Source organism: Thermomyces lanuginosus (assembly GCF_041956635.1).
Source record: "Thermomyces lanuginosus strain ATCC 200065 unplaced genomic scaffold VTN49scaffold_27, whole genome shotgun sequence".
In the NCBI taxonomy this organism is placed as follows: domain Eukaryota; kingdom Fungi; phylum Ascomycota; class Eurotiomycetes; order Eurotiales; family Trichocomaceae; genus Thermomyces; species Thermomyces lanuginosus.
This window is the reverse complement of record NW_027192361.1, coordinates 583,774-605,130: the sequence shown is the minus strand read 5'-3', so window position 1 is coordinate 605,130 and position 21,357 is coordinate 583,774. Positions and strand designations below refer to the sequence as shown.

At 51.6% G+C, this 21,357-nt stretch overlaps 12 protein-coding genes across 12 annotated transcripts; 8 read left to right on the top strand and 4 right to left on the bottom strand.

Moving 5' to 3' along the window:
- Positions 1 to 1,683: 1,683 nt before the first annotated feature.
- On the bottom strand, positions 1,684 to 3,220 carry VTN49DRAFT_2435 (uncharacterized protein; the record flags this gene model as incomplete). Its single annotated transcript, XM_069410160.1, has 3 exons — positions 1,684 to 2,578; positions 2,661 to 3,037; positions 3,101 to 3,220. 3 exons carry the CDS (start codon positions 3,218 to 3,220, stop codon positions 1,684 to 1,686), a joined length of 1,392 nt encoding a protein of 463 aa, XP_069268993.1.
- Positions 3,221 to 3,669: 449 nt separating this feature from the next.
- Positions 3,670 to 4,857, top strand: VTN49DRAFT_2434 (uncharacterized protein; the record flags this gene model as incomplete). The annotated part of the gene is made up of 1 exon (XM_069410159.1): positions 3,670 to 4,857. One exon carries the CDS (start codon positions 3,670 to 3,672, stop codon positions 4,855 to 4,857), a length of 1,188 nt encoding a protein of 395 aa, XP_069268992.1.
- A 180-nt stretch (positions 4,858 to 5,037) lies between these two features.
- Positions 5,038 to 6,813, bottom strand: VTN49DRAFT_2433 (uncharacterized protein; the record flags this gene model as incomplete). Its single annotated transcript, XM_069410158.1, has 1 exon — positions 5,038 to 6,813. One exon carries the CDS (start codon positions 6,811 to 6,813, stop codon positions 5,038 to 5,040), a length of 1,776 nt encoding a protein of 591 aa, XP_069268991.1.
- A 294-nt stretch (positions 6,814 to 7,107) lies between these two features.
- Positions 7,108 to 7,714, top strand: VTN49DRAFT_2432 (uncharacterized protein; the record flags this gene model as incomplete). Its single annotated transcript, XM_069410157.1, has 3 exons — positions 7,108 to 7,140; positions 7,199 to 7,240; positions 7,301 to 7,714. 3 exons carry the CDS (start codon positions 7,108 to 7,110, stop codon positions 7,712 to 7,714), a joined length of 489 nt encoding a protein of 162 aa, XP_069268990.1.
- An 881-nt stretch (positions 7,715 to 8,595) lies between these two features.
- VTN49DRAFT_2431 (uncharacterized protein) lies at positions 8,596 to 10,467 on the top strand (the record flags this gene model as incomplete). Its single annotated transcript, XM_069410156.1, has 4 exons — positions 8,596 to 8,669; positions 8,724 to 8,842; positions 8,907 to 9,914; positions 10,103 to 10,467. 4 exons carry the CDS (start codon positions 8,596 to 8,598, stop codon positions 10,465 to 10,467), a joined length of 1,566 nt encoding a protein of 521 aa, XP_069268989.1.
- Positions 10,468 to 10,802: 335 nt separating this feature from the next.
- On the top strand, positions 10,803 to 13,142 carry VTN49DRAFT_2430 (uncharacterized protein; the record flags this gene model as incomplete). The annotated part of the gene is made up of 5 exons (XM_069410155.1): positions 10,803 to 11,678; positions 11,733 to 11,908; positions 11,959 to 12,260; positions 12,310 to 12,509; positions 12,564 to 13,142. 5 exons carry the CDS (start codon positions 10,803 to 10,805, stop codon positions 13,140 to 13,142), a joined length of 2,133 nt encoding a protein of 710 aa, XP_069268988.1.
- A 31-nt stretch (positions 13,143 to 13,173) lies between these two features.
- On the bottom strand, positions 13,174 to 13,980 carry VTN49DRAFT_2429 (uncharacterized protein; the record flags this gene model as incomplete). Its single annotated transcript, XM_069410153.1, has 3 exons — positions 13,174 to 13,280; positions 13,352 to 13,523; positions 13,588 to 13,980. 3 exons carry the CDS (start codon positions 13,978 to 13,980, stop codon positions 13,174 to 13,176), a joined length of 672 nt encoding a protein of 223 aa, XP_069268987.1.
- A 1,592-nt stretch (positions 13,981 to 15,572) lies between these two features.
- On the top strand, positions 15,573 to 15,857 carry VTN49DRAFT_2428 (uncharacterized protein; the record flags this gene model as incomplete). Its single annotated transcript, XM_069410152.1, has 1 exon — positions 15,573 to 15,857. The coding sequence occupies one exon, from the start codon at positions 15,573 to 15,575 to the stop codon at positions 15,855 to 15,857; it is 285 nt and encodes a 94-aa protein (XP_069268986.1).
- Positions 15,858 to 15,928: 71 nt separating this feature from the next.
- On the top strand, positions 15,929 to 16,764 carry VTN49DRAFT_2427 (uncharacterized protein; the record flags this gene model as incomplete). Its single annotated transcript, XM_069410151.1, has 3 exons — positions 15,929 to 16,180; positions 16,273 to 16,407; positions 16,474 to 16,764. 3 exons carry the CDS (start codon positions 15,929 to 15,931, stop codon positions 16,762 to 16,764), a joined length of 678 nt encoding a protein of 225 aa, XP_069268985.1.
- A 149-nt stretch (positions 16,765 to 16,913) lies between these two features.
- On the top strand, positions 16,914 to 17,243 carry VTN49DRAFT_2426 (uncharacterized protein; the record flags this gene model as incomplete). The annotated part of the gene is made up of 1 exon (XM_069410150.1): positions 16,914 to 17,243. The coding sequence occupies one exon, from the start codon at positions 16,914 to 16,916 to the stop codon at positions 17,241 to 17,243; it is 330 nt and encodes a 109-aa protein (XP_069268984.1).
- Positions 17,244 to 17,637: 394 nt separating this feature from the next.
- Positions 17,638 to 19,721, bottom strand: VTN49DRAFT_2425 (uncharacterized protein; the record flags this gene model as incomplete). The annotated part of the gene is made up of 4 exons (XM_069410149.1): positions 17,638 to 19,236; positions 19,293 to 19,385; positions 19,468 to 19,605; positions 19,680 to 19,721. The coding sequence occupies 4 exons, from the start codon at positions 19,719 to 19,721 to the stop codon at positions 17,638 to 17,640; spliced, it is 1,872 nt and encodes a 623-aa protein (XP_069268983.1).
- A 557-nt stretch (positions 19,722 to 20,278) lies between these two features.
- VTN49DRAFT_2424 (uncharacterized protein) lies at positions 20,279 to 21,111 on the top strand (the record flags this gene model as incomplete). The annotated part of the gene is made up of 3 exons (XM_069410148.1): positions 20,279 to 20,311; positions 20,393 to 20,901; positions 20,961 to 21,111. 3 exons carry the CDS (start codon positions 20,279 to 20,281, stop codon positions 21,109 to 21,111), a joined length of 693 nt encoding a protein of 230 aa, XP_069268982.1.
- Between the last annotated feature and the right edge of the window lie 246 nt (positions 21,112 to 21,357).

The following is a 21,357-nucleotide window of genomic DNA, read 5'->3' as shown; positions in this document are numbered from 1 at the left end:
GATTTCGTGGTCGCGAGGCAATTTCAAGACCGTTAACGGATGTGTTCAGGAAAAATCCAGTTATGACTGGACAAGCAACTCGCGAATCATCATGTCAGGGTAAGTACTCGTACTGCGATCCGGCAATGTCCTGATTCACGAGATCGTGTCTGTAATGACTGGCGCTTCCGGCGACCGAACGCTGGATGTAGGGCCTAATCTTCGGAAGTGAACGACACACTCGAGGGCTTTGCCCGCGAACTGGAGATGTTCATGCAAGAAGGACAGTCGCAAGAGATATACGCAATTGCAAGCGGGATATCGGCTAAGAATCCTGATAAAGTGAACTGGGCTGGCCCCCCCAGCACGCAAAGCGCGTACAGCCCGGACTAAAAGTGCGAATGTCTGCGAAGAATGAACCGCTGTTCAAGGGTTCTTTGAACGAGGGGACACGGTGTGATGGACGACGAATGGGAGCACTGACGTCCCTCAACCGAGAGTGGCTTGCATTGGCTAGATGTCAACTGCTCCTCCAAACATTCTCCAATGAATTGTGCGTTTTAACAGATTGTGGGAAATTGTGGACCTGAATATCACATTCAGGCGGTCCGGCACGATGCAAACCCCAGACTCAACGGCTAGACCTGTCCTTTAGCTTTACGGCAGGATCAACCCGACAATGGACGGACACCACTTAGCGGGACCATCTCTCAAGACGATAGGTCGAAGCTGAGAGTCTGGGGGTTTGAGATTGACGAGTGACCTGGCAGCGTTTGGCGCCGCCTGCTTCCCCACGGCCGAATCATAGCGCGAGAGGGGTGTCTTGTCGAGTGATGGCATGTCCGCTCTGCAGTAGCGTCACTAGCGTGAGATCATCCTGCAGGCACTTTCTTATGACTGGCCAGTGCCGAAAAGACCAGAACCATTTACCTCCTTTGCAAACTCCCAATTTTCTCCGTAACCTTGGCCATCCTCAATCAAAAACGTCGAGTTTTCGAATTTGCTGACTTATCCAGAACTCCCAGACCCTGGACGCTCGACACAGTGACGACTCTTGGCTTCTCGGGTGACTTTTATCTTATCAGTCACTCATCACAAGCCGAATGGCTTTGCCTACCTAACCCAATTAAGAAGTTCAATTTCGAGTAGTTCAGAACGGGCGGTCTGCGGAGAATGGCCCTCATCTACTTAGGTATGTATGCATGGCATTCTAATTCAGGTGATCCAAGCCTCTCTTGGCGGGTGAAAATAAATCAAACGATTTGAGCATACAGATTCTGACTCTGAAGGAATTCTTCAGTCCTTCATCAATTTGGACATAGTGACTTTTCAGTACGCTGCAAGAAATGTGGAAGCAGAGCTACTCTTTACCAGTAATACCACGCCTCGCGATTAGGTTGGAACATAGTCCAAGACTCGCGCACGACATACTGGTTAGCTCTGTCGTAGCAAATCACTGAGGCCTGCGAGCGCTTTTTTCAGGAAGTCGTTTTCTGTGGATGTTATCCTCCAAACATGATTTGGGACCTAGGTTGATTGTGGTAGGCAAAGACGCCTTGCTTCATGATACACGGTGTACTACGCAGTTATTCTCCATAAACGAGGGGAGTAAATCAGCGGAGGGACAAGCTCTTCATGATTTGCGGTTGGTTAAGAAGAAAGCTCTGGATTTAATGATCTATATTCCAGGAACATGAACACTTTTTACTCCATTGGAAGGAAACGCTCTAGTTCTGGAAGGTCAGGGATGAAATCTGGATTGAAGAACCAGAGTTGAACGCCATCATAGTTAGCCAGACAAAGGACCTCTTGATCACCAAAGAGTAGCGCATGAGGCTCCTCGTCTTCTAATTCCAAGTCTTCGAGCTCATCATCATCATCGTCGTCGTCACGGTCAATTTTCGGTTGGCATTCGGATTCGTGGAGCAACTCGAGAGTTGTGACTTCTCGAATATCCAATTGATACGGTAGTATGATTCTAGTCCCGTTCGTGGTGTTGCAGATATCGAGCCCTTTAAGGACGTTGTTATATTGGTAAGCCAAGTAAGGCGTCAGATGCTCGCACTCATTTATAAAATAACCTCTCTTAAGAGGCAGGATGTGGTCGATCCATCGGAGGTTGAGCTTTTCAAAGGCATGATTGTATATGAGGTCTATCATCGCGATCCCGCCATCCGTTCGGGAAAACAGTCTGGTTACTGTCTTTTTGCCAAAGGTATGATGGCTGGGGTCCTCTGTTGGTCGGAAAGGGATCTCGACCGGCAGCGATAGGTGAAAGAATTTCCTGTTCAGAAGCTGCCCAGTCAACGTCCATTTGGTTTGCTGCACCTCCGGCGGATGTTTGTCCCAATCGATTTCAAATGTTACGAGAACGTTATCATCCGGATCTATGTGCCACAGCCACACATTGCCTTCGCGAAAACTGCCTATTGCATGAACTTGATCCGCGGTCAAATCCCAAATGTAAATGGGGGGAGGTGGATCGAAGTCCGTGCTGAACAAGACCACTTTGTCCTTCTCGAGACGAATCACACCAGGGAAGAAACCAATTTTTATTGTTCGTTTCTGCAATGTGTGTATGTCCCACGCTGTCAAAAGTCTGCAGCACTTCTGTTAGACATCACCAACAACCCAAAATATTGAAAAGAAGAATACCAAGAGAGGAGAATGGGGATTCATACCCTTCCAGCCACACCAATACAAGATAGCGATCAGATAGACGGAAGGTCCGAAGGTCACTCACTGCCTCCTTGTCGGTCCATTTCGATTTCTTTCCAGTCTCAAGATCCAACATTTCAACTTCGTTAGTTTCCCATATGCGATAGCACAACCGTCGGAGATGGTATATAGCTCCTCTACTCCTCACTGAGTCCGGCCAGGGAAAAAAGCTCTTCTTAGGTGGCCGACCACATTGCAAACCATGCTGCCATTGAAAAAATATCATCGCGTCGTCGACAGCTACATCCTTGCCGTCCAAACTCAGGAATCCAAGTGTTCGATGCAGAGCACTCTTGATGACTCGCTCCCCCGAGAATATTGTGCGCCATCGCTTCGAGACCTAGGATGACTTCTGTAAGGATTAATGGCTTCTATCGAGAGTTAACCAGTGATCAGTGCGTACCCTCTGGCTTCGAACAATGTCTGCCGGATCTAGATACTCCACGACCTGAACGAGAAGCTCGAGAGGCAACGAGCCGATTATATCAAAGCACCCAGATCCCACCGGTTGTGAGCGCGTCATTTCAAGGCAGAGGAATCGACGAAGAATTCATAATCGCGATTAAAACAGGCAATTCTCAGCACTGACTCATAGCATGCGGAAGAGGCTGGATCAAAATATTGGATTCAATTCCTTGGAAATGGTGGTGCTCGTAGCATGAGTAGCGTAATTTGCACAAGCTTTGATTGCCCCCAGTATTCGAATTCCCCGCCAATTACGCGCACTCATCCGAGATACGACAGAGCCCTGCAGGCACCCGCAGCTCCGTATGATGTTTTGTTGATCTTGAACGCGGAGCCCTTCTTTCTCGCTGATAAGGATTAGGTTATCCAAACAAGCTCCTTATCAACACGTGACTCTACAGATCGGGTTTGCTCACCGCCTTCACGTCGAAATTATTCTGCCGCATTGCATTGATAGACGACTTTTGAACTCAATTGGCAGTTGAGACGACTCCGAATTTGAGAATCATGATCGCTGCAGAGGGTCAACCTGCATCTGCCCCGGCAGTGCCCTCTCTTTCGCTCCCCCCCTCGCAGTTTGCCCGCTTACAGCCACATGCCTACCTCCTCGCCCATCTCTCCCCTCCTGCGTCGAGCAATCAGAGTCCAATCCGGGCCAACGGTCGGAAGCCGCTGGAGTTTCGCCCATTCTCCGTCAACGCTGGCTCGCTGACAAATACAAATGGGAGCGCGGTAGTTCGTATCGGCGATACGGTTGCTGTATGCGGTGTACGAGCCGATATATTACAAACCAGTGATATTCCGTCGTGGGGCGTTTCCTCGTCGTCGACAGCACGGAAACGAAGGAGAACGCAGGGTTCAGATGAGAATGAAGACGATGATGATAGCGAAATTCAGGATTTCAATCTCCTTGTTCCAAATCTCTCCTTAAGCACAGGCTGCGCGCCCGGGTTTATCCCTGGTGCTCCGCCGTCGGCTCTCGCACAATCACTATCACACAAATTGCTCTCCCTGTTACATACATCTCGGCTAGTTCGAGGGGAAGATTTGCGAATTTGGTACCAACCGCCCGACCTCGACGCGATCGAGCGCGAAAAAGCTGAGGAGGATCGAATGCAAACGGAAGAGGAGGACAGTGCTCCTGGTCGACCAAAGCCCGAAATCCGTGGGTTTTGGGTCTTGTATATCGACGTCATGATGATCTCTCTTGCTGGGAATGCGCTGGACGCAGCATGGGCTGCTGTGGTGGCAGCCTTGCGAGACACGAAACTGCCAAAGGCGTGGTGGGATACAGATAACGAGATGATCCTCTGCTCAGATGAAGTGTCGGAGGCAAGGACTCTAAATCTTCGAGGAATACCGGTGGCGAGTTCCTACTCTGTGTTTGAGGCCGATGCCGCGGCGAGCTGGAGAGCAACTGTTATTCCTGAGGCAGGCTCCGAAAAGAACTCAGGTTCGGCAAAGTCAGAAAGATGGATACTGGCGGATCCGGACGGGTTCGAGGAGAGCCTGTGTGAAGAGCGGGTGTCAATTGTTGTTGGTGAGGATCTAGAGAGGTCACAAGCCAAAATCATCAGTATAGAAAAAGTTGGAGGGATATCCATTGGCAAGGAAGAATTGAGAGAGCTCGTGGAAGTGTCAATACAGAGGTGGAAACAGGTCAAGGCGATTTTGGAGGGAGCTAACATCTTATGATATCGGCGTTGCAAGCGGTAGTAGCAGCTAATGATACGCCAGAATAATGGTTGGATTCAGCGGCAGACCGAGTAGAAATTAACATCCGCGATGCCAGAATACTATTGTATAATATATTACATCGAGAGGAAAATAAACGGCCACGTGCCTTCTCGATTATTCGAAAACACAAACGTGATTTCAAGGAAGGGAAATTGACAGTTTTATCAGCTCCTTGTCCTTTCTCTTGCCGCTGGAGCTCTTCCTTGACTCTTTCGTTTCATTTCCGGTCGCGGGTGAGCTTGTCGATGCCCGGTCCTTTTCACCAACTGCGGATTCCGACCTCTGCTCCACGAGCTCTGGTGAGTGGCTCTCAACTTCCTTCTGGCTCTCGCTATTGTTCCTGTCACTCGCTCCAAAAATATTTGGGAATATATCAGCCTCGCCGGACAAAAGACGAGCGAAGAAACTGCGCCCGGAGCTTTCACTGTCGGCAGCTTTTGCCTTGTCTCCATCATTTTTGGAGTTTTTATCATCGTGATCGTCGTCTGGATTGGTGTCGACAAAGGACCAAAACAAAGCCAATTCGCCTCGAATCACAGCAGTGAGCCACAGAGAGCCAAGGACCCCCGGTACAAGGTAAAGCAAGGCAGGTTGCGGGTGATTCCAGTAGGACATCACCGTCAACGTTGCAACCATACCAATGATGTAGCCAACCAAACCAGCGTAGAAGAAAGGCTTTGGGAATGATTGGGCATCAGGGTAGGGCGGATGAAGGACTATATCGTGAGATGGCTTCCGCCGTGTCCAGAGCCGCTCCCCCCAGCTGCCGGTAGCTTTTTGGTAGACTGGCTTGATAAACCCCTCCTTCGCATTTGTAATCTTTGCCTTCTCAATCCCTTTGCGCCTATAATAGCAGTAGAGATCGTAGCGCAGGGCCAGGCCTATCATCATTCCTGGGATGACAATGTCACCCAGGCCAAGCATGGACAAGGCCAGTTTATCTGGCTCTTCTTTGGGGCCGGGAGGCCGTGGGACCAGCAGCTTGATGGGCACATCCAGCTTTGTGGCCACGGTCACCATCATCGGCGTGAAGAAGACGAAGTATATATCGTAGAGGAATAGTGCGCCGAGAATTAGTGACCCTGTGGCGAACGTGGAAGGAGACATGAACTGTAGTGACCCGTAGGAGAAGCTGAATCCGAGTAGGTTAGTCAACCACCACGACTTCTCAACGAAGACAAAGTATGTAACTGAGACTATAGCCACGGTTGCTCCTACTAGATCGACGAGGCTAAGACGCGATTTCACGTCGAGGGCGCCGCGCACAAAAGCTCGGAAGACAATCTTCTGATAAGCTGCTCTACGACATGCCCACAGAAAGTTCAAAATTTGCTTCGGTAATGGGATCGCACCGAAAATACCCGGAAGGGGCGAGCTGCGAAACGGGACGGTTGACTTGCTCGAGCTCTCTGCATCTTCCAGAGCAATGAAGGTCCGTTGTGCTTGATTCGCTTTCCACAAGCGACCCCTGGAACTGTATTTTGAAGGGAAGATACAAGACCGCATCACCATCAACCCATCTCTCACGAAGGAGGTCGCAAAAAATAAGCCCATGATTGAGAAATAGATGTTGAGCGCCTTATTGAATATGGTTGGATCGCGAAGCCATTCAATGACTAGGTAGAGCCCAGCTAAGGTGATACCAGCCATCAGCGGGAATAGGATCGCATCTGATGGCTCCAAGCTTTCCAGCTTTTGTTTGATTTCCCGTGCTTCGTCTTCATCGCTTTCGTCCTCAGACTTCTTAGGAGGTTTGGCGGCAGACGACGGTCGAGATAGGGAGGCATGAGCGCCTGCATAAATTGGTAAAACCGCAGAGAGGATCAAATGAATCTCCGACACAAGAATGGGTTTAATGGGGACAAGGTATTTGAACCAAGCGGCGACACTTTCAAGCAGAGTGACGCCCGACATAATGGAACCGTAGTTGAGCGTAGGAGCAGAACCTCAAACTTCAAAATTCCAGATTGGCTAGTCTACTAGAAGTAGAACCATGGTGGTGAGGCAGGAAAGGAAGAAGGAGTGGTTTGAGGTGTGGTGTTGAAAGTTCAAGCGATCGAAGTCGCAAGATATTTAAATCTGGTCTCTCTCCCAAGCTCATTTAGCGATCCTTCCAAGTCTTCCCCTCAGCGCAATCTGCCGCAGTTCTTACTGCTCAGCCTACAACATTTGAGGTGCAAAATCGATTCCGTTGCCCCAAAAAGCAAAATGGCAACCGATGTTGCGATCGACACATCAATGGTTCGTGTCGCTCCAGTTCTTTACGTAGTTTCGCGCGCATGAGCTAACTCTGCAACAGGGCACTTTCGTCGTAGAGCTCTACAATAACCATGCGCCCAAGGTAACCCGCGTCGCTCCCATGATCATTGCAGGAGATTAACCCTTGCGCCTCTTTATTCAGACGTGCAAAAACTTTGCGACTTTGGCCCAGCGTGGCTACTACAACGACACCATCTTTCATCGTATCATTCCAAACTTCATGGTTCAAGGCGGCGATCCAACCGGCACCGGACGAGGAGGCAGCTCAATATATGGCGAGAAGTTCGAGGATGAGATCCATCCCGGATTGAAGCATACCGGGGCTGGTGTTCTGAGCATGGCCAACAGCGGCCCAAACACCAACGGCAGCCAATTCTTCATTACTCTCGCTCCCACTCCGTGGCTGGACGGCAAACATACGATTTTTGGTCGGGTTAAGAGTGGCATGAGAGTGATTCAGCGCATGGGGCTGGTCAAGACGGATGCCGACGACCGACCGGTTGATCCCGTCAAAATCATCCGGGCCAGAGTGTTGGAAGAGAAAACGGAAGAGTGAGAGGATTCTATTTGTGTCCGGACTGCAAATATGATGGCTACAGGCTGTTGAGTGTTGCGTCTCGTACAAATTTTGAATACAGCAGGCACGTGTGTTACTACCTCCATGCTGGACGAGCAGGTCAATGCTAACTGGTGATAGATACCAGGAGGTGTCAGTTATCAGTCACCAGTCAGCAGGACTGCCCATGATTCCAATTCGAATACCGACACCAAAGACCAATGATCTTCAATAGCTCGGCAGGTATATGTATCACTGCGAACGAACCGCTCCCATCATTTGTTTCCATCCAGAGCAGCAGATACAACGTGACAATGTCTATCTACCACTCCAATGCGATAGCGCCAATGAAGGTGCCATCGGCAATAGACAAAACTGCCAATGTCGAGTACAGCATGTCTGCGTAGAACGCTGGGAGTGGTGTGGATTCAGAAAGATCAAGATTCGAAGTTGTGGTTTTATGCTGGAAAAAGTGGACTAGCTGTATTTGGTCTAGTTTCTCTTCCTGTTGGAAGATGTACAGTGTACAAGTTGCGCTTGGCAACATTGCTTGCGCTGTGTTTATACTTCACAAGCAGACATCAAATTTGCTATTATCTGAATATGTTCTCAAAGAATAGTAATCTGAGACGTCAACAGCAAAAATGATTCAGAATTTCACGCTATTCACTGATGCAGACTGCTTTGTTCAGTGAGTGGCTGTCACGTGATCCACTAGGCGAGCTTTTTTAACTAGTGCCATTTTCGCAGATAACTGAAACTTTTTTTCTTTGACCACCACCCACTCCCACAAACTCCATCAACCAACCCAGTCCCCAGGTATCACTTACTCTTTCCTCTAGAACGCATTTAGATTCAGAATCAATCCGGTCGCCAAAGACATGGAGTCACTTTCCGACACGGAGTGGGATGTGACAATATCCGGGACAGGCCTGGCACAGTCTCTTCTCGCTCTGTGAGTGGCTGACTTCGCTCGTGTCACTGCAGGTCTCGCTGCTGACTTGGCCAGTGCCCTGTCCCGGTCAGGTAAGAAGGTACTTCATGTGGATAAAAACCCTTACTATGGGGGTCCGGAGGCCGCATTTAGTTTACAGGAAGCAGAAAAATGGGCCAAACGTATAAGCAATGGTGAGTTCGTTCAGCAGATTCTCTTCGGTTTCGTTTGAAGTGCTGATCAATTGGCGCATATTAGAACCTAGACGTGATCCTTTTGAAGATGCATCTGTTTACATACCATCTGATATCCCGGAACAAGCGGGGGCACTTTCCAAGTCAAGGAACTACACGTTATCGTTGTCTCCTGCTTTGATATATGCTCGGTCGCGGCTTATCCCAAACCTGGTGGCATCAAAAGTCTACCGACAGCTGGAGTTCCAGGCCGTAGGGAGTTGGTGGATCTACAGACGAAACTCCACCGCTGGAAACACTGGTGGTAAATGTCTCCAACGAGTTCCAAGTAGCCGTGAGGATATCTTTTCAGATGACACGATCGGCATGAAGTCGAAGCGGATGGCCATCAAATTCCTCAGGAATATTGTCAATCCCTCATCTGAGGGAGACAATGGCACGTCTCCAATTCAACCAAACCTACACTTACCTCTTCCAGACTACCTGTCTACCAACTTCCAGGTTCCAGCAGAGCTACATGATCCCCTTCTTTCTCTTTCAATGAGCCAACGAAGCCTGGTGGAGACCAACGCGGACTTCGCAATCCCTCGCATTACTAGGCACATCACCTCCATAGGTGTATTCGGGCCGGGCTTTGGCAGCTTACTGACCAAATGGGGCGGCGGTTCCGAAATTGCCCAAGTTGCTTGTCGTGCGCTCGCTGTTGGTGGCGGCGTCTACGTGCTGAATAAAGGCGTACAGTCCATTCAATTGGAAGCGAGTAATGACGACAAAGGGCTGCTTGTCCAATTGTCTGACGGAGAAACTATCCGCAGTAAATTTGTGGTCGGTTCGGCATGGGATTTGCCCGCCGCGGAAAATACCCGTATGCCGTCAATGACGAAGGTATCGCGGTCAATCTCGATTGTATCGTCACCTTTGGAAAGCCTGTTCCCAGTGACGGCGGAAGGCGGCCCGATTCCTGCCGGAGCTGTTGTGTTTGTTCCTGGTGAGGAGCTTGCAGAGGGTAACACCACTCCAGTATATCTACTCGTTCACTCCAGCGACACGGGTGAATGCCCTGAAGGACAGTGTAAGTGTTTCCGTTTGATCCCGTTCGATTTCTTCAATGATGATCACCAATCAAAACCTTATCTACATTGCCTGAGTTTCGCATTGATGAAACATCATTACACCTCTGACAGCCTGACGAAGATATTTTTCAATTGCGTGTTTGTTCATGTCTAGGTTCAAGCAGCTGCTAACCTGGCTTTCTTACAGGTGTCGTATATGGGAGTGTTGCGGTTCCCGGAGAGGAAGGCCATACTCTTCTAGAAACCGCAGTCAATCGGCTTCTGCAGGTTTTTACTGACCATTACAGCGCTGTGGCGCCCACTGTGCTTTGGTCTTTGCGCTACACTCAACTAGGAATTTTTGACGGCACTTCCGGCACTTCCGGCGAGATCATCCGGAGTCCAGAGCTGGAAAATGTTCTTTTCTTTCCGCCACCCAGCTTGGATTTGTCCTTTGATGACAACATTCTTGATGCGGTGCAGGCCGCATGGAAAATTATCCTGGGAGATGAGGCACGGGATGATGAATTTTTGAGGTTTGAAGACCGCCAAGCTGAGGTCGAGGACTTCTGAGCAGGGATTATTGTTATGCACGAGCCTCGTAAGAGTCGATACGCCGTAATCTAGGCCTAATGTGGCACTCGCACGATACCAATTCTAGTTAGGCTTCCGTTATGCGTTGGTCACGTGACTGTAGATCTTAGCTATGTTTGCTGTGATCCATGCCTCGGGGACACAATTACGGTTGGGCTAAACCTCACGTGAATTGGTCAATACGCGCTCTCTGACGAGCCTATGCGACCAGCTGGAAGTTTAATGGCCATTGTCAACAGAACTTTTTGAGAAATTTATGCACGATGGCAGATTATTTCCATTCATGTGGTCATTGAGGCCAGGAACCTGCCATCATGAGAGGAGACTCGGCTCCGCGCTGGCGCATCTCCAAGGCATGTCAGGAGTGTCGGCGGCGGAAAATCCGCTGCGACGGCGGAGAGCCCTGTCAGCATTGTAGACAGCGACAAACGGAGTGCCTGTATCGGGGCTTTGTGCGGCAGCGGAGACGAAAGCGGGATCTGGTCGCGTCCAAGGCGAGTACTACCCCGGAGCAGCGGGAAGACGATGGCATCGGCGACGACGAGGGATCGGTAGGGTCGACGACGGCAGGTGAACAAACTCTCGCGGTTCATGGGCCGGCCGTCAGGAATAGGATCCTTCAGCACAGCGTGACGGCGACCCACGAGGCATCTCCGTCGTGTGTCGTCCAGCTGTACTATGGGCCATCATCGAACTTCTCGCTGATGCAACTCATGTACCGCCAGCTCGTGGGGGCGGACCAAGCCGCAGGTAGAAGCACCACGGAGCAAGGGCAGGAAGTTGAGGAGGTTGGTCCGGGTCTGGATCTGTTTAGCCATCGTCGCCTGTTTTTCGGAGATCTTGCAGGAAACCAGAACGTTCCTGGCGTGAATCTCAACTCACCGTTGCTGTTTATCGATCCTTCATTTGCTAGGCAGTGTCTCGAACGGTATCTGTCGACGTTCTACCATATGACTCCCTTCGTGACAAAGGACGAATACCGAGCGCGGTTGAACCGAATTTTCAGTGATTCCGACGACTTGTCCATGGACAGTCCGAACGCCACGATCCTTCTGCTGATACTTGCTATGGGTGCAGCTATGCTGGAGGAAGAGGAGCGTGCTGAATTCTTGTTCCGAAAGGCGAAAGCGAACTATGCTGGATTCGATGAGCTGGTTAATGTCCAGGCGGTCCAGATTCCGTTGTTGATGATAAGTCAATCATAACCGTGGATAGGGAACTACATCTTACTGACTTGTCTTTACGCTCATTATCAGTCGGAACGCGCGAGGCCAAACTCGGCCTTTCTGAACCTGGGTACCGCTGTGCGGAAGGCTGTGGCAGCAGGTCTACACAAAAACACACAATTGCATGGCGAGCAGTCCAAGGATGATGCCGCTGAAAAAATTGCGACTTTTTGGAGCCTGTATTTTTACGAGTGGTTCGTTCCATCGATATGTGGATTGGTACGCTCCTTGCTTACAGTCACAGCTGGATTTGCTTCGGACTCGGCCGGCCAGTATCCCTCTCCGCCAGCGAGATCTGTACCCCCGATCCTACGGAGCAACCTTTCTTATCGGCTTTGGCAGAGTTTGCGCGCATCATTAACAAAGCAGCGCAGAATATCTACGGGAAGCGCCATGATTCTTTACTTCCTATGTGGAAATGCGCCCGCGAGATCCGTTCCGATTTGCAGACTTTCGCTCGCCGTATAGCCGGAGTCATGAAGTTTGGGCTCGACTCGTCGGCGAAGAGCGGCGAGGTTGGAATCTGCCAGTGCATCCTGATGACATGTAAGAGTCTTCGGCTGGTGAAGGTGCTGGCCATGCTTACAGATGGTAGTGTATCATTATATCCTTCTGTTGACCTTTCGGCCATTCCTCGTGTTTCGTGCGCGATGGCGGCAAGAATTGAAGCGCGAGCCGGGTAGCGAGCAGACAGCGCCGTCTTGGCTGGAGGAAGCCTGCCGGTATTGTCTGGACGCGGCGCATTCCCTGGTCCGGTATCTCTACGAAGCATACCAAGTAAATGATCTGACCAAAGTAAGTTTATTGGCAATCTGAATGTGTGGAATTCTCTCTAATAATATACAACAGGATATCAAGTATCATGGTTTCTTCCTCGAAGGCGCTTGCTTCACAATCGCGTTTCACATGATGCACAACCGCGATACTGCAGCGCAGCATCTTCAGACAGTGCGGTCCGGACTCTGGTGTCTTGCACAGATGATTCCGCGTCGGCAGTATCTCCATGCTCAGCAGTCAACGACCATGCAAACAATTGAGCAGATGATGAATGCTATTTTCCCGGAAATGGCTAAGGCTGAGGCTGACGTCCACGACTTTTCCGACCGTTTCTCGACAGAGAGCGGCGTTAGTGGGTATCCTGCAGTCCATCCGCAACAGCACCAGCAGCATCCGCACCAGTTCCCTTTCCCGGCATCTCATCCAACTCCTGACACGTCAACGTTTCTCCATTCGCTCGGGCAGAATCTGATGGCACCCGTACCCGACACCGTCGCGAGCGGAGACACCAGTTCGGAGTCCAAGGCAGAGGACATGATTGACTTCCCGCCGATGCACATGGGATGGAATTTTGATTTTTCGTCTATGGATTTAGAGGCGTTCTTATCAATCGACCCAAATCATCCAGCGCGGAGCGCTGCGTATGGCTGATTTGTTCAATCACGAAATCTCAGCGTTTCTCTCACAGGCCATTGTTCCCAATCTTGGCATCAATGAGACGGTAGCGTTCGCGAACCTTGATTTCCTTGAGGACCACGGCGATGGAGATGAGGAGCAGCATATCAACGGCTTCGTGCCGACCAGTTAGTGAACAGTCAAATAGAAACAAAAAGCCCCAGGGGGAGAGGGAGAGAACGCACCAACAGCACCAAAGCCTGCCGTGAAAATGATATCCAGCGCTTCGTTTGCGAAACTCGAAAAAGGACCGACGCAACCCGGTTTGGACGCCGCGACAAGGGGGTTGGGGCAAGTATCATCCTGCACGAAGAAGTTGGGCGGTGTGGTACTAGAGAAGTAGCCACAGCAGGAGAACTGGTACCGATCAGCCCCTTCCTCTCAAACTGCAACGCGCAATATCTGAAGAGCAGGGACGTACCTCTTGCTGAATCATACTCTGAGTGGCTCTGTCCAGATTTGCCCACACCTCACCGAGCCGCGCTCTCGTACTCAGAGTGAAGAACCAAACAACAATGGAGAGGACAAAGGTGAAAATGGCGCAGCAAATGATGAGAACGGCTTGCAGTTTAAGCCAGAATCGGTTTTCGCGCAAAAGAGTGGACGGGATAACGAGCGCGGATGTCGCAAGAATCATGATGCCATTGGCGACTCCGGCTCTAAGCGGACATTCATGAATAATGAGAGTGAGCACTGAGGTTGTATCCGAGCTGTCTTTTTGTATTCCGATGAGACTGGCCGCTAGAATGACCACGCCCGTGGTGATGAAGAGGGCGGTTAGGAGTAGGTGCGAAATGAGGACCTTGTCGACCATCGTCGTTGATTTCAGCTGTTTTCTTGCTTCTCAATTTCGTGGGAGAGAATTGCGAAAAGTTCTGCTCTATGATTGTAATTCTAAGGTTCTTATACTGTCTAGAGCTCTGAACATTGGCTTTTACATTGGTCTTGCACGGAGTGTCTCAGCTATTCCATGGTATCCGTATTGCCGGTGCTTTACGGATCTCTTTCCTGATCTCGATTAACAACCACATCGTTGCTTAATCTCTGTTAGCTGATACTCAGAATCAAGCAAATTTGAAAACACCGGTTCAGCGTCATCTTCATTGCTCCAAAAGTGATCGGCAATTGTCTGTCGCAGGCACCTGTAGTTTCGACGACCGTCTACTCTTGAGCCGATAGCACGTGTCAAATGAAGCTCTGCCGGCCCACCAGCCAGGGGAACCAGTTACGAGACACTCCTCGTGTTCACGTTCTGGCCCCTTAGCAACGTTCGTCTGCTTCGGGTGGTGACCCTTCCTCCCTTTAACCCCCTGGGTGCGGAGAGTACAACTGATCAATCCGAGACATCGGCGATACATAAACGCGGCCAAGACATGTGAGCATAAACTGCTAACCATGTGAAGCGAATGGCATTTGTGGTTGCGATTGGGAGTTGTCGCAGGTTTGCAAAGTGAAACGCCGAGACGGGGAGCTGGAGCGAGGGTACCTTGGTGCGAAGCGGAAATTCATGCGCTGAAGTCCGCGTGCAGCGCCGCACCATCAACTGACTCTACAAGTGCCTTGCCAATTTCGAAAATCCACAAACTTTGGCAGTCGTAGCTTGGATCATTTCGCCAATGTAGGTCTAGTCTACATAGTATGTTACAAGTAACCATAAATCGGGATTGACGAGGTCAAGACCAAGGACAAGCTGGAGTCGGCGGTTCTACGGGGACGTGCATCATAGTACCCATCAGTTAGACCCGAAGTTCGACCTGCAAACCCTTCATCTCGCAGAAAGACAAGCACATCATAGTAGTTACTAGCTATCTAAGGTAGATTATTGTCGATGCTCCATGTAAGAAGACACCTCTCTGTCCATCCTGTCAATCTGACCACTCAACGGTCTTGCCTGGTTTAGACAATACCACAAGCGAACTATGGGATACGTTCGACGTACAGTCCGGCGGTTTTCAAAGCTGAACCGAACATGATCTCATCATGATTCGTGTGCGGCTGACTGGCAAAGGCTGCACTTGAGAGCAGAACTGGCCGGACCACGAGGCTATTCTGCCAAGACTCGGTTGATCCAGAGCTGGATATTTGGATTAGTAATCGGTGACGGAGCGGAGATAGGTAAATCCGAAATATCGAACCAGAGATCAAGTGAATCAAACAGGGAAAATTCCAGATCATACCACGAGGGCAGATCAGATCAGACTCAGAGCCAATGATATACGTCAAATACGGATATTACACTTTGTGACGGTCATCATACCAAGGTCTCCCTGTTTGCGACCGGTATCCATACGTCCCATGATGACCGCCTGCCGTGTATGGCTCAATTTGCCATCAAAACCCAGCATCGGCCCACCCGGATTGAGTTATGTGGTTGCACCCTAGTAAGGCTACCGGAGGTTTCCACCAATGAAATCAAGCATCAGTGGACCCGGTGAGCCTCTTCGCGCACGGCAATTGGTGGAATGCTTCAGCCCCCCCATCGCTGATTCAGCAACCCTCCATTCCCTCTTGCCGCCTGCCTCCGAACATTGCCCTTTTCCCTTTTCTCTCCCCTCCCAGAGATCCTCCTTCCCTCTTCGAGGCTTTACCCAAAACTCTTGCCCTCCCCAGAACGCGTTACTCGATTTGGTCGCTTCGTCCATCATCCAAAGCATCATTCCTCTTTGGGGCATCATCACTCCAATCGTGTGAACAACGCTTTGTGACTCGTATATTCCCTTGTTCGTCCATTTTAATTTTCTGTCGCTCGTGTTCCCGTCATCATGTCCGACATTCCCGCCGTTGCTCCCGAGGAGAACCAGCCGACCACCCAGGATGACCTGCAGCAGACGGGCAACGGCGCGCCCGTTGACAACCGCGTTCCCAAGCGCTCTCGCGTGAGCGGCGGCGAAGACGATGACGACGACGAGGATAAGCCGGGGCGTGAGCGCCGCAAGATTGAAATCAAGTTCATCCAGGACAAGTCGCGTCGCCACATTACCTTCTCGAAGCGGAAGGCCGGTATCATGAAGAAGGTATGTCGCGTACTCACTGTCATGTTCTTTTTTTCAAACAATTGTGTCGATTTCCACGCGCGCATTACCATGCTGACGACGCTGCGACACAGGCGTACGAGTTGTCCGTCCTGACCGGCACCCAAGTGCTACTTCTGGTCGTATCCGAAACTGGCCTTGTTTACACGTTCACGACGCCCAAGCTGCAGCCCCTCGTCACCAAACCCGAGGGCAAGAACTTGATTCAGGTGTGTTGGCCGTCTGCGCCGAGGTTTTGTTGCTCGTCGACGCGTACTGACATGCTGTTGCCATAGGCTTGCTTGAATGCGCCGGAGCCGACTGGCCCCGAGAATGGCGTGGACGCCTCGGGCGACGTGCCCCCCGCTCCCGAGTCTACGGATAACGTCGACCACAACAATGTCAGCAGCGCGCCGCAGGCCAACATCCCGCGACCCGGCATGCACCCCGGTTACATGACAAATGAGCAGCAACAGCAGATTGCCTCGTATTACCAGAACATGCAACAGCAGCAACAGGCGGGGCAGCAGTATCACGGCATCCCCGTGGGCGGCCGCATGCCTCCCCAGCATCAGCCGACGGCTTAAACGGGGCGCGCTGACAGCCAGTGCCCCCACGTCGATGATGTTGGCATTCTCTTTCATGTTCTGCTTGATACCCAATGCCCTCCATCCGAATTCACGCAGCTTGATCATGTTGTTTTCCCCAAATTATTGGGGTCGGAACCGCCGAATGAATGACTTCGAAAGAGGTTTATGACCGCGTGGACCGAAAAAATTCGCTCCATCAAGCAATATTAACGGAAAAAGAGGACCATCGGTTTAAAGAGGCATGGGTGGAGGGTTTCTGTGAGCGCTATTACTTCTCTGTTTTTCTTTATTACAACACGGCGGAGGTGTGGGTGTTTCCGGTGCATGTGCGTGTGTCTTTTTATTCTTATACTGTTCATTTTATTTCCCTTCCCCTTTCCCTTCCTCTACTGTGGTCTGGCTACGCGCTATGCTCATCGAATCTGCTTTATGTTGTCCGTATCTGCAGGACTGTCGGATTGCGTGATGTTTATTAACGTGGTCATGTATTTTTTCTATCCTGGACTACGTAGTATTATCAATCAGTTGGCCAATATGATAATCAGCTTGTATAGTTAATATCTGGTCCTATTCTTCTGAAGTAAGGTGGAATATAGTTGGTATTTTCGGGTAGACTGATTTAAGCCCATCTATTCAATGTCCGGGAACGATTTCCGTCATTAATATTGGACGCATGCCGTGACGCATCCGGGACTTGGAATCTAGGGAAACAGATACGTAGACAATAGTTATCCCGACGACAATCAGCAACGGTGGGGGTATTGTAAGGGCACACCAATCAAAGTGGTAGCAAAAACTGAGCAAGTCATTACTTCGTCAAAAAGAAAAAGGCACAACACACAAAGAGAATGAATTCTAGTTTAATTATGATTATGATTCCCAGCCGGATGCCCACCTCTTCAGAAACGGCAGACCACGTCGCAGACGGCCGAAGAGGAATCCTCGTGACGAGCCCTGCTCCGTGGTTGGCGACGATGGTGCTCCTGCGTCCTGCGCGGCGACGGGAGTTGTAGTGGTACCGTAGTCGCGTGGCTGTCGGAACTGGAAGAAGGTGCGGCCGAACAGTGGGGTGGTTGTTGTTGTAGGCTGCTGGGGGATGTGGTCAGTGTTGCCTCCGGCCGAGACAGGCGCGGAGGTACGACGGGGGATGACATCGCTGCGGCGTGTTCGGGGGCGGCGCGGACTTCCGCTGCCGCCCACCGACTTGAGTGGAGAGGATGGTGTATTTGTGCCGCCGCGGACTCGGGCCAGGATCCCTGTCGTTGCTGGGTCTTGGTGTGACTGCGATGGTGAGGGAGAAGTCAGCGGGCGGGAATTATAGTAGTTGTAAGAGGAAGCCCGCGTTTGACGCCAACTGCTATGCGCGCGCCCCGAAGACGGCTTCGGAGTGCCGACACCAGGCACGGCATCGGAGTCGTCGTCTAGCTCCGCCCAGATCTGCGCCGATTCGGGATCCAGTGGTCCCTTCTGAGGTTGAGCGCTCAGCGTTCGCGCTCGGGATCGATATGGCGAGACCAGCGGCAAGCTGGGTACGCGTTGGTGCATGGATCCCCGCCGTCCGCCTGCAGACAGCAGTGGCTGGCGTTCGCCAGCTTGCATCTCTTCGTCGTAGTCACCGTCGCTGTCGACAAAATCCTCGAAAAGCGTCTCACCATCCAGACCGCGAACGGGATGCTCGTCGACGACGGCCATCCCCGGGCCCAGTGGCGTCTGCGTGGCCGGCGTTAATGCCACTCCGGCGTGGCTGTCGATGTCTTCCAGCCTCCAGGAGAGACACAGAACGCCTCCCAGGAGGACGACAGTTCCCAGCGCAATGAGGCCAGCATGCAGGCCTGCGAGCTGCGATGCTTGGCGGAAGTAGATCAGACCATCCAGGATGGCGACGATGTTGTAGATGCAGAACACAAAAGGGTAAGAAATACTCGTGCTGCACAGCTTCAAGCCTCGGTGGGTGTAGTACAGCTGCGTCAATGCGAGGCAAATCATCCCGATCAGGATGAGCCATGACTGCCACCGGTTAAACTGGTTGACATGGTCAACAATAGTGCGCACGACAAGCTCGACCGCCGACTTGGCCAGCAGCAGCGTGTGCGCGGACAGCACCCCACTGACGAACGCAAACGACAGGCCGCGCAGGAGACGCGCCTTGGGGATGGAAATCAACGGTCCATGCCGTTTCAGGATCAGTGCGAACCGCGACCGGCTCGGGCTTGACAGGGCCTTGATTATCCGGGATGCAGCCAGTACAAGGACAACCACCACTCCCGTACTGACCATCCACTCGATGAACGGACGTCTATTCAGCAATTCTAGCAGCTGATCCAACGAATGCGCCGGTTCGCTGATCGCCCCGAACGTCGCGATCAGCACTGCCCCGATGCATACTAGCACCGTACCAAGCAGTGAATATCTCGTAAATGGTTCACCCAGGATCAGTGTCGCAAAGATGGTGTTGAACACCAAACCGGCCTTTTCCCTCGGTTATTAGCATTTTCTCTGACTCTGTCGGGAATGTTTGCTCATACCGCTTGTAGAGTTGATAGAACAGGCAGCGGTAGGGTGGTTATCTGGATGGTGCTGCCGATGATGTTGGAAACGACAAACATCAACATGCCCAGCTATATGCATCACAATGTAGGAGGAGATATCAGCTTCCTGGCTTCCCTGCCGCCTTTCATCAATCGCTTCCGGATCGCGTACCTGCCATCTCCTCCGCTTGTACGGCGGCCGACGGAGCTCGTACGGGCGCTTCTCATCCTCGAGGATATGCGATTTGCGCTGCAGAGTCAGACCAATGGCCTGTAAACTGGTCGAGATCAACCCGACAATGACTCCGATCTGGTCGCGAACCGTCAGTTGTGAGCAGGTGATCCCCGTGACCCTGAGCGTCGCAATGGTGAAAGATTACGTACCGCGATGCTCCCCTCGGGCGACAAGTCACCGAGCAGACCCATCTGCACAGCGCATTGATGACGAGATGGAATCGAGGGGCCGGGACTAATTATACCGGGATCGAGGCATGATGGTGGCCGCGGGGTGTGACGGCCATGGGCAGATCAGCAATAACAGTAGTGATTTCGTTGTCCGTAGAGATGATACGTTCTGATCCGTAAAAAAGAGCGATCGCGGTCCGGAAATTAGGGGAAATCAATAGAGAGCAAACACAAAGGCGAAGTAGAGGTCTGACTTCGTCGCGTTGGGCCTTCGAGTTGGCGGCGGATCCGCTTGGTTCTCCGTCTCACTTCGTGACTAGCAGAGGACCTCACCAGCTCTTGTAACGCCCCTTGCGACGAGTCCTTTGCCCTTCAACGGCCTCGTGACTCACCGTACGAACCGCTTTCGGGGCCTGTTACTAGTAGCAAGCTTCCTCGTTTCCGACACCGTCCCACACCGCCGACCACAGGACGTGACCACCACCTCCAGTCTACCATTCCGGTATACTACCGCGGCCGTCCAGTCCTTTGATTCTTAGTTTGCTCGTTTTCCGAGACGTTTCGCAATAACCGCCACCATGTCGCAACGCCATGCTCTCTCCGATGACCAGGTACGCAAGCGGGGTGTTCTCGAGATCCGGCCTGCTACAGACGATACGGGTGATGGCTAACAGCGGGTGGTCGCGATCCAGGTGGCGGGCGAGCTCCGCAAGATGACAGCATTCATCAAGCAGGAGGCCCTGGAGAAAGCACGAGAAATACAGATTAAAGCCGATGAAGAATTCGCGATCGAGAAATCCAAGCTGGTGCGCCAGGAGACGGCCGCCATCGACGCCCTTTACGAGAAGAAGTTCAAGCAGGCCGCCATGTCCCAGCAGATCACGCGGTCGACGCTTGCGAACCGCACCCGTCTCCGTGTCCTGTCGGCACGTCAGGAGCTGCTCAATGAGCTGTTCCAGCGCGCCCGAGAGCAGGTCGGCAAGGCGGCTGAGGACCCCGAGAAGTACCAGGACGTGCTTGCGCGGCTGATCCTCGAGGGGCTTTACGCCCTCAATGAAAGCAAGGTGGCGATCCAGGCTCGTAAGAAGGACTACGACATCGCCAAAAAAGCCATCGACAATGCACAGAAGGAGTTCAAGGACAAGGTCGGCCGGGAGGTTACCGTCGAGATCGATGAGAACAACCCTCTCCCAGACGAGACGTGAGTCGTTAGATATTCTGACTTAGGTTACGGGAAATGCTGACGGCTCACTTTCTCAGGGCTGGCGGCGTCCGCATCATCGGCGGTAACGGAAAAATCGACATCAACAATACCTTTGAAGAGCGGTTGCGCCTGTTGGAGACGGAAGGACTCCCTGCAGTGCGACAGGCTCTCTTCGGCACAAATGCCAACCGGAAGTTCACCGATTAAAAGGGGAGGACCAACAAAGTGCATTGAGGGAGGGAAGGCCGGTTGGTGTATCTGTGTTTGTACCTGAATGGGATTGTATGACCTTGCCCATTGTTCTGGGCTTTCTACGTTTTTCTGAATGTGGGTGCTACGTCTTTCCATCACAGATAGGTTTGCTGGCCAGACGGGTGCTGTGATGCTCTCGCGTCGAACCTATAGCGTTATAGAGGATGTTTGTATGGGTTGATCTCCCAGTACTGTGATCCT